The 14,116-nt window shown below is 51.0% G+C and overlaps 1 protein-coding gene across 2 annotated transcripts in view; it reads right to left on the bottom strand.

Annotated features, from left to right (window-relative positions):
- Positions 1-14,116, bottom strand: part of cdc42bpb (CDC42 binding protein kinase beta (DMPK-like)) — a 52,031-nt gene that overhangs the window by 8,644 nt on the left and 29,271 nt on the right. For both annotated transcript variants that reach the window (XM_047021894.1, XM_047021895.1), the window contains exons 10-25: positions 13,675-13,785; positions 13,316-13,449; positions 11,665-11,907; positions 11,031-11,141; positions 9,901-10,148; positions 9,499-9,604; positions 9,213-9,337; positions 8,828-8,933; positions 5,118-5,266; positions 4,722-4,819; positions 4,378-4,457; positions 1,798-1,881; positions 1,284-1,355; positions 996-1,101; positions 530-666; positions 238-377 (exon numbers count right to left, since the gene is read on the bottom strand). In XM_047021894.1, the coding sequence (XP_046877850.1) occupies positions 238-377; positions 530-666; positions 996-1,101; positions 1,284-1,355; positions 1,798-1,881; positions 4,378-4,457; positions 4,722-4,819; positions 5,118-5,266; positions 8,828-8,933; positions 9,213-9,337; positions 9,499-9,604; positions 9,901-10,148; positions 11,031-11,141; positions 11,665-11,907; positions 13,316-13,449; positions 13,675-13,785 (2,050 nt within the window). The remainder of the gene's footprint in view (positions 1-237; positions 378-529; positions 667-995; positions 1,102-1,283; positions 1,356-1,797; positions 1,882-4,377; positions 4,458-4,721; positions 4,820-5,117; positions 5,267-8,827; positions 8,934-9,212; positions 9,338-9,498; positions 9,605-9,900; positions 10,149-11,030; positions 11,142-11,664; positions 11,908-13,315; positions 13,450-13,674; positions 13,786-14,116) is intronic.

Genomic DNA, 14,116 nt, shown 5'->3' with positions numbered 1-14,116 from the left:
AACACAGAGATGACACATCGTTTATGCCTTTAGATACTGATACTCTTGTCTATGAAGGAAACTGACAGCCATCAAAATCACAGACGGAAACTCTCTCTGACAGTGGGTACGCAACCTGTCTGGATGCTCAGACCCACACGGAATCCCATAGATACTCACATGCGCACCGAGATACCCACAACCACAGACCCACACCCACAGACCCACACAGTCACCCCAGAGGGCTGCTGGAGTTACCTGAGGTCCAGGACCTGACTGGCCACCACGCCCGGCTGGGTGGACTTGCCCTCGGGCACCTCGTACAGGAAGAGCTTACAGTCACACACCACGGCGTACGCTCGCTGCCAGCCCTTCTTCACCCCGGTGGGCTTGGGGATCTGAGGAGGCAGGGCCACATGAACAACGTAAAACAGCGACCCTTCGACCGGTTGGAGTGGCCGCGTACATTGGCCTGAGAGAAGCGGAAAAGATATTCCGGGGGGGGGGGGGGGAGGGGGGGGAAGCTGGTGGTCCGCGCGTGTCTACCCACCCTGACAAATCCCTTGTAGGCGGTGCCGATGCCCCTCTGCACGTCGATGCCCAGGGGCCTCTTGGCCTGCTCGGGGGGGATGGGACACACCAGGGGGGCGTTGTCCTTGCAGGAGACGTGGCAGATGAAGGAGCACACTGGGGCGGGGGGGAAGGGAGAGGGTGTTTAGATCAACACAGTCCAATGTGTGACACATTTGGTTCATTTTTTCTTTTAATTGATCGAGACGGTTACAGAGAGAGACAGGAAAGCAGAGAGAGAGAGAGAGAGACAGAGAGAGAAACAGACAGAGAGAGACAGAGAGACAGAGAGAGAGCGAGAGAGAGAAGACATGCAGGAAATGGCCTGTGCCAGAATCGAACCCACGTTCTTGACGCTCATATCTCGAAGTTGGATGAGGGCCAGAGAAAGGGCGTGCGCGTGTAAGTGAGTGCGGGCGTGGGTGGACCAGTGGTGCCGTACTGACCTTCGCAGGCGTAGCCCTGGCGGATGAGACCCACCATCAGGGAGGTGCAGTGAGTGCACTGGGTGGGGCTGGAGAAGGTCTTGATGCTCAGCTGGTGAGCTTTGGGCTGGAGAGAGAAACACAGGGAAGACGTGAGCCACACAACAGGGTGTCCAGACAGGCAAACAAGGCTCTCGAAAAACTCCAGAGGGAATGTTCATCAAAAGGCTATGTGGTTATAGGATTAACGTTAGCGTACCGTGGGAATGCAAAGTCAGGGACTGTGTGTGTGTGTGTGAGAGGAGGTACCTTTGGTGTGGTCAGCAGCGATGTCGGGTACACTGGGGAGGGGGTGGTGGGGGGTAGCAGCAGGGGTTTTGACTGGCTCCTGTGTGCATGGGGAGGGCGTGTTAGTTCAGAGAACATTGTTCCGACCACCAGAGGGCAGCGACGAGCCCTGACCACTATTCAGGTTCAGAAACACAACTGTATTTTTCCCAGGCTCGCTATGTGTCTGAATTTGCCCTTTTTAGGGACTTTCTTTCTTTTTTTGCTCGACCCGTGTTGACCTATGACCTAAGTGCACCTTTGACCACGGTTCAAAGATGTGGGCCTGGTAAAAAACACAGCTTTAAACTGTAAGACCTGTGCTAAACTAGACGAGTTTCAAGGTAGGTATGAGAAGTTACAGTTTTAGAGCTACTGGGCAGATACGCCAGGAGTAGGGTTCCAGGAAGTCAGAGTCGGGGAAATGTAATGGCGAGCGAGAAGGAAGTGTGTGTGTGTGTATGTGAGGGGGCGGCGGCGTGAGACGGCCACTCACATCCTGCTCGGAAGCCACGGAGGGCGACGAGGACGGCACGTCTGCCCTGTGGGGCGTGGCGTCCACCTCGCTGACAGAGCTGGTCTGGAAGAGGGAGCGGACGGAGGAGGGAAATGAGTCAGTCAGAGTGGGGGGTGGGGGTGTTTATGAGTGTGTGTGTTTATGAGTGTGTGTGGTGGGTGTGAAACTAGGTTGACAAACACACACACGCGCACATTAGGGTTCACCAGCACTGACAGAGCTAGAGCACTAGGTGGCACACATGACTGTTGGATTCGGCTCGTTTGGCCAGCAGGGGGAGCCAGGTGCTCGACCGACACAGACAGAGGGACCGTGGACGTTTGACGGCAAGGCCGTTCGATGCTGGGCTTGGAGTGCTGCGGTGATTCTCACTGATTGGTCTCAAAAGCCAGGAGCCTGTCTCCTCTCACATCTGTTTGGGAATTGTGACATCGCTTTGTGACACTTCCAAGCCAAGCATCGAGTATCCGTGTACGGTTGTAAAAGTGCTTTATCATCTTACTAGGTGCAATGAAGGTGCATTTTTAGGACTATGTCTGGTGATAACATTGTCATCACTCCTTCTCGATATTTTAGAGATTCGAAATGAGAGTCAAAAGCACACGACTGTCACCGTCATGGTCTTTAATCAAAAAATACAAGATTAGGTTGAATGATGCAGATCATTTGGCATGCTGTTCTAATCAGCTCTTAATTAAAGACAAATTAAAAGGGAAATCTGCCCTTTCCAACAGCTGACTGGCTTTGCACACACACATACAGACAAGGCCTGTCATTTACTATTCCGTGTGGTTCCACAGGGTTAATAAGCTCCAACTCCGCCTGTTAATTTCTCATTAGCTGTCGCGACGGGCAAACAATAATGGTAATGGATAATGGGTTTTTGTGAGGTCACAGGCTACGCTATTGAGGAGTTATACAACTCACGCTAGCTTTCTTTTTTTGTTGACGTTAGAGGCTTGGTTAATGCTAACGTTGGAGATTGCGATGTAGAAGCACGTTCTAGTGAGGCCGTTTGGTTAATTCCAAGAGCTCCTACATAAGCAGTGCAGGGTTTAAAGAAGGTGAACAATGGGAGGAAAGTGCGGCCAGCTATGAAAAGGTTCATTTTAGGATCAGACGACGACCCCCCCCCCCCCCCCCCCCCCCTCCACTGAAATGCAAACATGGTGCCATCACTTCATGCTCGAAAATGTTAGCTAAACGTCAAGCTAATGCTAACTGGTAATGGTGAACTGCTACCTGCTAAACATCTCGAGGGAAACGGTTTTGTTTTTAAAGTACCCTTTCCCTCTTCTAACCTTTTGGTATGCTGGCAGCACAGCTCTCCAGGGTTAGGGGTAGAATAAGACATTAGGGGGGGGGGGGCAACTGAGCAGCCAAACTTACTTCATCCCAAAACGCTAGCAGCGACGAGGCGGATGAGGATGAGACTGAGTCCTTTGTTTTGTTTTTGTTTATTAAATTGGGAAATGGGATGGGTGAAACACAGGGAAGAGGGGGGGACAGAAAAAATAAAAAGCACACGACATCTTCAGGTTTTTGGGAGTTTGGATGGAGGGGGGAAGGGGGAGTGGGGTGGGGGGGGGGGGGTTATCTTGCAGATGAAGAACACATGAGATGCCATAAGCTGACACAGTCATTTTGTGGTTAACTGCGGGGGTCAGGCTTAAGAACACCACTTCCGGCAGGCCATCCCTGGGTTCGTTTATTTTGGAGGAGGCTACGTTCCGGAGCCAAAATGGCCCCTCAACTGCAATCAGTTTCTTCTGAAACCGGCACGGAACAAGCCAACCTGATGTGGCTTCCATGCTTAACAACCCCCTTTTTCACTGCTAGAACAGCAGGGGGGGGGGGGGGTCTGTTATTTGACCTTTGCGTTCAGCGGCGACTTCTTTCAGACCGTAAAGCAGTGCACATGGAGTGATGACAGTGAGAGGAAGCGTTTAGGAGGCCATGAGACCCAACCCGGTCTCGCTCGTTTAAGCTCAGGTCACGATCCGCCCTCGACGGCTCGTCCCTCAAAACGCCACCTCCTGCCCGTTTGCGGCCCTGAAGCCGTCCTCATAACCTGGGCCCATTAGCAGCGGATCCTGTCCAAGCTGTGGCCTGTTGCTTCGGATTACCGTGCGATGATGGGTAACATAACCCCGATGTATTCCATAGGGGGTGAGGCAGGAAGCATAATAGCACCATCCCCCCCGTCCCCCCATACACCCTCTGTTGGCTTTGAAGTTTTTCAGGTGATGAGGTGATTGAGTACATCAGAGGCCCGGCCAATAAGGGCTCTGGAGCTTTGAACTGGCTACGGATGTCTGTGTGTGTGTGTGTGTGTGTACGAAGGACACAAGTCTGTCAGGAGTGTGGGAAAGAGTGTGTGCCCTGTGCTTGTTTGAATGTGTGATCAAGTGTGTGTGTGTGTGATGTAACAGCACTAGCGTCATCCAGAGAGACACACATCATGATATCTGTCCTAACCTCCCAACACCCACTTCCCCCGAGCACAACAACATTAAAACGGGTGTTTTTACGGGCTGAGGGGCGGAAAATGACACTCACTCTGAACGTCAGGTCGTGGGCGAGAGGAGAGGTGTTGAAGTACTCGAAAATGGAGTCCTGGAAGTCGGGCAGTTTGAGACCTGAAAGCGAGAGAGAGTGAGAGAGAAAAAGGGAGAGAGACAGGGACAGTAATGGCTGTCAGCTCTGACTAAAATGTGCACTGACTCTTTGTATTTGAATCATGGAAGTACTGGACAAAAGGAGCTACTATTTTAAACTGCTAAAGGGTGTGTATACATGTAAAAAAAAAATCCCATGCACTGTGAAACATGTAGCATGTGGTCAGTGCGAGTGCAGTGTCCAGTGGAGTGCCAAACCCAGGGTTAGAGTTCTGGTTGGCCAACCTTTGTCTGAGCGTGTGCGGCTCTCCTCCAACTCCTTCTTCATGCTCTCCATCTTCTCGGCCATATCCCTGCTCCTGGCCTCCGAGTCTTTCAGTTTGCTGTAGACACGAGAGACAGAGAGAGAGACATAGAGAAAGAGAGAGAGGGGGGGATAAAAGGCAGAGTGAGAGGAGACGAGACAGATGAAGTCACATTTGCGGCCATGCCCCGTCTACATTGTCACTGGATGTCAGTCATATTTGAGTCCACACCGCGTCCGCAAGGCAGAATTTCCGTGCGTGGTCTAGCCACACCGTCAGGGTCGGGGCTTGATAAAAGGGTCGGGGCTTGATAAAAGGGTCGGGGCTTGATAAAAGGGTCGGGGCTTGATAAAAGGGGAGGGGCTTGGGGGCTGACCTCTCGAAGGAGATGTTGGCCGCCTTGACCCTGCGCAGCTCCTCCTGCACCAGCTGCTTGGCCCGGATCTCTGCGTCCAGGGCGGACTGCAGCTCCAGGCGAGCCGACATGTCCAGCTTCTGGCTGCGGCGCACCTTCCACAGCGGGTCCTGGGAGGAGGGAACGACAAGCCACACACGTCAGACTGACCTCAGTGGGTCTGAACCCATCTGGCTGCATCAGTCTGACTCAGTCACATGGTAATTGTCTTCAGTGATTAGAGTTGATTCGTGTGCAGCTCTATGACGGGCAATGATGCAATTGACGCGTTCAAGATTTGTTTCGATGAGAATTTGAATACGTGTGGGCATTATCTTTGGAATTCACAGTAGCTGTATACAAGCTGTGTGTGTGTGGGACTGTTCAATTAAGACATTCATTAGCTGTTTCTGGGCATCATGGGATTTAGCTTGACGGGCAATCTTCACTATGGCTCAAATTGCATTATCATGGGCTGCCAGTTGAAATCCTTCAATACATACACACTTAACCGAAGGTAATCCTTGTTAAGATTTTTTTGCAGCAACAATAGCCTTTTCCCCCCCCCCAGCATTCCTGGACAGTGAACTGGTACCAAACTGCAAGCTGAGCCCAGACATTCCCATCAAGCTAAACCAAGCCCCCAGCTAACCACCTCAGACATTATTTCCTGTGAGAGGTAAGTGACTCGGCATTTCGCCAACAACGTTCGTCAACTGGAAGCAATCTTTCAGTGGCAAGTTTCACTTACAAGTTCTCGGAAAAATGGCCTCACAGGAAATAATTCGGTGACTGATTCATTTGGGATGCAAGCTGCGTTCAATCACACAATCATACATCTGTAAAAACAGAAGTGGCGTCATTCGTTTCGAAACCTCAAAACACCAGAGTCACCATGGCGTAAACGGCAAAGCAGCAGGTGCAGTTCCAATGTCACGTATTTCATCCGATTTCAAGCCTATCCCCCCCCCACTCCCCCATGCAAGCGGCAAAGGTAGGGGCCTCGGTTATCGAGCGGATGATGGGAGTGAGCGAGGACGTGTCATTCCTGAGGCCCGGCCATGACAAACACAAGCTTCTCAGGAAGCCCGGATGACATTCCATGGATGCCGGGACAGATCGTGTGACATCATGGCCCCCACCAGGACAGGAAATGATGAGGCATCATATACTCTCCTCACTCCCCCCCCCCCCCCCCCACTCCCTCCTCCCCCGATACCTTCTCACCAGACACCGACTGGCTGTCTCTGACCTGACACAGCTAACCTGACTCATGTTACATAGGGAGGAGAGGGGGAGGGGGGTTTTGAAGGATGCCCATTCTCAATGTCACCCTCAGCCTACGCTGTACTGCACACGTGAACCACATCATCTTGCTGAAGCCCAAATGCTTTTGTTTCCCTGTTCACTGTCTAAACGCCAGTCGTAGTCAGTAAGTGCATCTTCTTCATTGAGTCCATCCTAACCATCAAATGTATTTGAGGTCACCCTTTTACTGCTCCGGACAAGATGAAAGGAGCAGTGTCTCTTCTGTCACTTGTCCAGCCCCTCGAATTCTTTTGACAATTTCCACTAGATCCAATTTTGCTTTCTAGGTCTCAAAACGCTGCAGTGCCGGTCGCTTTTAGAAGTGTACCGGCTGGGGATTACAAACCCAATTTCACACTAGCCTGAAATACCAATTCAGATCACGCTGGCTATTCCAGGTCATCATTTTTGAGGAGCTTCATCGATTTGACCAACCACAAGAGACGGGCCGTATGAGTGACAGACAGGCTACCCCATTGCATGAGAGCAGATTTGGGTTCTGCCGTCAATGGGAAAAGGCAGTGATTTGAGGTTGGATTTGATTGGTAGACTCACCCTCTTGTCCCCACCAAAAGGGGGCAAGGGCCTCTGAGGAGGTGTGGCCATTCCCGAGTCTCGCTGGGTATAGTTAGGAGCAACGCATACAAATGAAAACACTTCATGTACAACTAGATATTATGGAAATTTGGGCATGCTATTTTACAGTGGCTTAAACCCCAAATCCAAATAAAAACATGCTTTGAGTGTGTGTGTGTGTGTGTGTGTGGGGAAAGGGAGGGAGGGACGTATTTGAAATGCCAGCTAAATATAACTGCGGTGCAGTAGTAGTGGTTGTATTTCCAAAGGCTTGTTTTTAGCCCTCATGACTAAGAGTCATCTCTCTCCGTGACTATGTGATTATTAAGGCGTAAAGAGGAGGGTCATTCATTCGTCTGCATTTAGTAATGGGAAGACATGACTTCCCAGCATCACAAAAGGCCGTGTGTGTGTCCACTCACAAGCGCACGCACACCGACACAAACGCACCACTGTGTCATATTCCATTTGTTGTCTCCAGAGCCAAATTGATCACAAGTGGCTAACATCTAACCTAATGTGTAATTGTAACCCTCAAATAAGGATTATATAAGATTATAAGGAACTATCTGGCCGGCAGAGTCCATCATATACTTACTTCCAGCCTTAACCTTGTTATACCGACAGGATATTAAATCAAAACGTGACCTTGAGTGCAAGGTTCCCCTCGCGGTAGCCTAGCCTAGCGTTGGCAGTTGTCATCTCCCCTCCATCTATTCCCATTAGATAGGCTATTTAGGGTACAGCTGCTCAGAGCAGACTTAGCCTTAGCTTAATGGCATCAGCACTGGCATGGAAAGGCGGGGAGGAATTGTGTGAGTATGTGTGTGTGTGTGTGTGTATGGGGGGGAGGTATAAGGTAAAGAGCTGAATAGGTAGACAGAAAGACCGTACAGGCTTGTTTTCAAGTTTAAAAGGAGAAACATTAAGGGCTTGTATTTATCTGTGACGGGAGCTAAAACAACAGTCCGACCTGGATGGAAATGTCTAGAACGACTCAAACAGGTCCACTCTCTACTGACAAAGCTCGATCGAAACAAATGTTGAAAACTTTATGAGACTCACTCTCATAACTGGTCCCGATGACTCGAAGTCAATTCACATCATTTCCTGAACTAGACCCTAATTGGAACCGAAATGGAATTAATCCCGACCGGGACTCCTTGAGAAGGTTACACCCTTTGTCCTCTCGGCCGGTCTATTTCTAGAAAGCCCCGGGATGTACCGGTGCAGACGCGAGGCGTAGGGAGAAGACGCCGTGTCCACTTGCCCGGGTGTTCAGCTGCGGCGCTGCCCCTCCAGCATCTGACCTGGATAGCTCCCATAAAGATTCCATTGTCTTCACTCGACTGAACGTGGGTGAAACTCTTACGCAATGTTTACTACAAACATCTGCTCGGTGGCCGACTTAGAAAAAAAATTGGACAAAGAATGATGCCGTGCACGTGTCTGCTTGTAGTATTCTGGGGAGGCTACTCCAGAGTGGAGCCTTGCTCGCCATGGGAAGATGCTTTCACGTTCTGTGTAGGTAAGTGCGCCGAGTGGGTATTCTGTGTGTGTCTCGGGTGTCTCCTCATCGGTCTGTGAAGGCGTGGTCGACTTAAAAATCCATAGTGCCTACCTTTCATTGTCTCTCTTGTGTGTGTGTGACCCCGTGTAGGAATCATCCTACAATTCTAGCAGTACGATCAGTCCTAGATCATCTCTCTGAACCCCTTTCCCTCTCATTTGCTTGTGTGTGCCTGTGTTAAAGCATGTTTACATCATGTACTGTACGGGGGGAGGGGGGGGGCTTCTGCGTGTCCTACCAGGGGTCTGGAGCCCAGGCTGGAGCTACGGAGAGACTCAAGCTCCTCGGTCATCTTGGAGGCCAAGGCCTGCAGATATCCACGAGCGTCCTTCTCGTCGCTCACCCTGCGGAGAGAACACAGCGCACGGTCGCATCAGGGCCCGCCGGGATACTGCGCAAAGTCATCCAGCCGTAAAAAAAGGAAAACCCCAGACTGAAATGATTTATACGAACGATACGAATGCGCTGGAGGAATCCTGTGGTTTTGAATTATACGAGCGTGCTGTAAAAATGCTGTGGTTCGTTGAAGCCTAAGTATCAGACATTAACTGGAAAGGGGGGAGGGGGGGGGCTTGCATGATGAGCGCGTGGGCTGGTGTTGGAGCTGTGCGCGTCCCACTCACCACTGGATGATCTCAGCGATCTGGGCCTCCCAGTGGGCCACGCTCTCCTTCTTAGAGGCCAGGTCCTGCAGCTCGTCCTCCAGCTGACGGTTCTGGGCGGTCAGCTTGTCCACAAACGTGCACAGCTGGCCGGGGTGGACATGGAGGAGAGCGGGGGAGAAGTTATTTTGGGAGAAATGGTGGGGGTTGGGGGGGGTAGCATGTGGTCGTGTGTGTGTGTGTGGGGGGGGGCAGGGGGTTCATTGAATAGAAAGAATAAAAAACCCACGGGCTTCGCGGTCCTTACCCTGTCTGTCTCGGTGGTCAGTTTGCGGTTGTCCTCGGTCAGCATGCTGCGCTCGCGCTCGTACTTCTCCTTCAGCGCGCCCACTGACTCGTCCATCTCGGTTTGCCTGGAAATGATTTGGAACACACAATGTTGAAAGATTACATTGTATGAAGACACATGGAAGGACAAACGCAACCTTCACTGTGATCAATGCAGTTTCTCAATGGCCAGTGTATGATGCTTCGTAGACCAGACTAGCCTTAACTTGATCAAAGTAATTTAGTCTTTAACCTATACCCTACCCAGAATTTGGTATGGAAGGGAAGCTAAATCTCATAAGCTTAACATAAGCTAGCATAGCATAGCCAAAACCTAGGAATCTAAAGCGAGACTAGCTTAGCTTAGCCTAGCATCGCCCACCTCTCCCTCTTGTTCTTCTCCAGCTTGTCCTTGAGCATGAGCAGCTCCTTGTGGAGGGACAGCTGCTGGCCCTCGGAGTCGTGCAGCTCCTTCCGCAGGCTCTTCAGCTCGCTGGTGTGCGAGGCCTCGCGGCGGACCAGCTCCTCCTCGTAGAACAGCACCTTCTTGTCCAGCTCCGACTTCACCTTGGACAGCTCCTGCTGGGACTCGGGGCTCCCGCTCCCGCTGCGCCCGCTGCCCTGCTTCATCTGGGGGGTTGAGGGTAGGGGTCGAGAGGTAGAATGGAACAGGACGTTCAGATGGATCAGGGCCACAACCGCCTTGATTGCGTTGGCCGCTTTTTGCAGTAGGTCACAAACTGTCATCCATCCGCCCGTCTTTGTGCGTTGTTCAAAGAATGTGAAGGATATGCACCTCCGAAGCGCATTCCAACGAGTTGGTAATGGCTCACTCATCCATTTTTAGGACAGGGTGGCATACAGGAGGGGTCCGAAAAAAGGAATGCAACTAGAGCAGTGACGTCAGAGAGGGAGTGAAGGGAGGAGAGGAAGAGAGGTGGAACCGGGACAGTACGCGGCCCAGCAGTTCAAATGAGGTCGGAGCTCACAGAGCAAGGGAGGCAGGAAGAAACCCAAAATGGTGGCCAGACACAAACGGATTCCTTTCTACTTTATTTGAACTCCTAGAACCTCCTAGAACATAGGGGCCCTTCCTGGTCGACCCGGGCTGCTTGGCCTGGCTGAGGGGAGATGTAACCGTGGTTTAGAACCCCTCGCCCCTCCCTTCGCCTCATGCTCTGTGGACCATCTGTTATTCCCGAGGCCATTGCCAACAGCAACACCGGTCCACAACAACAAACAACAGGGCTAAATATAAGCAAGGACAGGAGGAAATCCCCCTTCGTCAGAAGAGTAGTAGGGCAGGGGGATGTGGGGGAGATGTGAGAGGAGGAAAATAGATAGAGAGTAGTGAGGAAAGTTAGGAGAGTGGAAAGAGGAGAGTAGAAGGCTGAAAGGAGAACAAGTTGAAAGTGCGTGTGTACTGGGAGCAAGGGGGGTGGAGACAGACGGGCTGATGAGAGTGGATGAGTGAGGACTGGTGTGGGTGTGTGTGTGTACGTATCCTCTGACCTTGAGGGTCTCCAGCTCTGTCTCCAGCTGTTTGGAGTAGACCTCGCTGTGCTCCCGAAGCTTCCTCTCCTTTGACGCCTCCGCCTTGGCATCTTCCAACTGGGCCTCCAGCTAACACACACACACACACGAGAGGTTGAGCGTCTAACAAACACAGGTCGATGTACACAAACATGTTCAAATACACTCCTATAAAGTCGCAAAAACTACAGCTGAAATACATCCCAGTTGTGGCAGACACCCCAGGCAAAATATACTTCTGTCACAACCAAAATCTTCATGAGACAGAGAAAACTCTGGGTCATGTTGGCATTTTATAGTCATAGATTAGAGCAATGGAAAAGAGGAGATGTGCTAGGTTTGTGAGAACTGAGACAGTTACCTAGGGAAATGTTAGAAATGTCAACACACTTTAGCTACCAAACACGCATATATATGCGTATATGCTTCCTACAGCATCTAGACACTTGCTAAATATTAACCAATTGTGTCAACTGACAAAAGTTTGCTCACGTGTTAGCTACAAGCTAAGTGCTAACGGGAAGCTAAGCGTGATTAGCATGCGTGCCCTCATTTTGGTGGGAGCTGAATTAGCACAAGGGCGCCAGCTAACGCGAGCCGGCCTCGGGCTCACCTCCTTGCGGGCCTTCTCGGTCTTGCGGATGTCCTGGCGCATGGCGTCCACCTTCTGCACGGCCGCCTCCATCTCCTCCTCCTTGTCGCGGAGCTGCCGGGAGAGGCGCTGCTTGGTGGAGCGCAGCTCGGCCATGCGCTCGCTCAGCTCCGAGAACTCGTGTAGGGCCAGCTTCCTCTGGGAGTGGGCCTCCTTCAGCTCCTTGGTCTGGGACTTGAGGCGCTCCAGGGACTCCACCAGTTGCTGGTGTGCGTGTGTGTGGGGGGGAGGGGGTTGGAAAAGGGGGGGAAAGGAGGGGAGGTGGGGGTGGGCAGAGAGGGAAGAGAGAGGTGATGGAGAAAAGAGAGAGAGATGATGGAGAAAGGAAGAGGTGATGGAGAAAAGAGAGAGAGAGGTGATGGAGAGAAGAGAGTCGAGGGAGGGGGTGTTAAGGGAGGTAAGAGAGAAGTGGGTGAACAGAGAGGAGGGGGAGAATAAAAGTGGAAGAAAGAAAGAGTGGCAACAAGAGAAAGGGAGAGAGTGAGGGGAAGAAAGCAGAGAGAGGGAGGTGAGAGGGAGTTTGGTGGGCGAACGGGTGGGTGCGGAGAGGAACGGAAGGAGAAATGCCAAAAGAAAAAAGACAGAGGGGGGGGGGGTTGAGAGGAAGGGAGGAACGACAGAAGTCAGAGATGAGTGACACAGAAAAGAGGAGAAATGAGGAGGGAAAAAAGAGCAGAGCGCACAGAAGGAGGGATGGATGTTGAAAGAGCGAGACAGAACGCCAGCCACAGACATGAAGGGAGAAGGAGAGAGGGAAAGGGAGAGCGAAAAGAGGACAGGGAGAGCGACGGAAAAAGAAGGCGCGGAGGGGGGGGGGGACCACAAATCAGTTTAAACTCCAGACATAGCAAATTACGACCACTACTAAATCGAATTGTACTCGTAGGGATGCTACTTATTTTAAAAGGGTATTTTTAACCAAAATCATCCATTTACAGCCTGTTTTTAATACACCTTCATTAGTGGAGAGCGTTATTGAGTTGGGCAAGCTTGCATTTGATCTGACTTCATACAGAGCTCTGAGAGGGACCCACATACAAACAAACAGACAAACTAGTTTAGTGTCAACGCACTTAAAACCCAGTCTAAGGAAGGTGTCAGGGCCAAATAGCTTGGCTAAGGCGATTAGCCAAATATGGTGTGTGTGTGTGTCGAGAATTCTGACCGCCACTAATTTACGGCATGGTGGAATGCATCTAAATAAAATTGTCCTTTTGTTTGTACACTGGGTTGATGTACCAGACTGAGGATATTAGGTTAGGAAGACAGTGTGTGGGTATGTACACGTATGTCATTGTAACTGTTGATGTTAGTGTGTGTGCGGTTATTTTGTGTTCTTCAAGACATCTGCGTTAAGTCAATACACCGACTGCGTCATCGCCATCCGTAACAACAGAGCACGTTGACTGAAAAGGCAACCATGGCGACCTATGGTCAAAATATTCCAAATGGCAGAAAAGGAACAGGGTGCAACAGAGCGGCTGAATACATTTGCCCTTTTTAGGGGTTTTGCCTGTTTGACAATTCCACTGGTGCAGCCAACCTCAGAATGTGAAACTGCCGTATTCTTCCACAGAAAAGCTTGGAGGTGTTGAGCGTCAGAAGAACCTACCTTGTGGATGTCTTCCTTCTCCTGCCTGAGGGCTTTCACCTGCTTGTCCAGGGCCTTCAGCTTGGAGGAGGAGCTCTCGTAGTCCTGCCGCAGGGTGACCGCCTCCTCCAGCTGCTGCTCCAGCCTATCAGAGTCTGAGGAGAGGAAGCACTTCCTGGTCAGGGGGTGGCTGATTGGTCCACTGGCACATAAGCTCAAGACGACCGGGTGTTAGATTCATAATAGTAAACTTAGAGTTAAGTATTCTATAATGGGATAGACACGGCCTGAACATTTTACAAAACCACTGTTGGGTTGCCAGGTTTGTGGTTGTTGTGGGTTACCAGATGTGAGAAAGAAACCCCCGCGCCCGCCCTCACCTGATAGTTTCTTTTTGAGCCTGTCTATCTCCTCGTTGAGCTTCTTCATCTCCTTGTCTCGACCTAGAGTGCCGGCTCCGCGACCCGGGGCGTGGAGCGCCAGGGTTGACTCTAAGGGTCAGACACAGGCCAGAGGTCAAAGATCAGATTCAGGTTTTATTACAAAGAACAACCGGTTGGACAGAATGATCCATTGGCCCTATGATTGTTAGATGGAGTAGGTTGCCAGAAATGTCTGAAATTAAACAGCAAGTACACATCATACGGTGCTGAGTGTGGAAATCATTAACAGCAGGTAAGCTGGTAGACTGAGGGAATAACCAATGGTGTACAAATGCGGTTATGTGACGTGTGCACATTTTTCTGCAACAAAATGTGCCCGCATGTTTTTTGTTTGCTGAAAGTAATTTGTTTCTCAGCCACGAGCTACACAGACGACACA

The sequence above is a fragment of the Hypomesus transpacificus genome, chromosome 6 (assembly GCF_021917145.1).
Source record: "Hypomesus transpacificus isolate Combined female chromosome 6, fHypTra1, whole genome shotgun sequence".
Lineage (NCBI taxonomy): Eukaryota > Metazoa > Chordata > Actinopteri > Osmeriformes > Osmeridae > Hypomesus > Hypomesus transpacificus.
The sequence above is the reverse complement of the archived record's forward strand: the minus strand, read 5'-3'. Positions and strand labels throughout refer to the sequence as shown.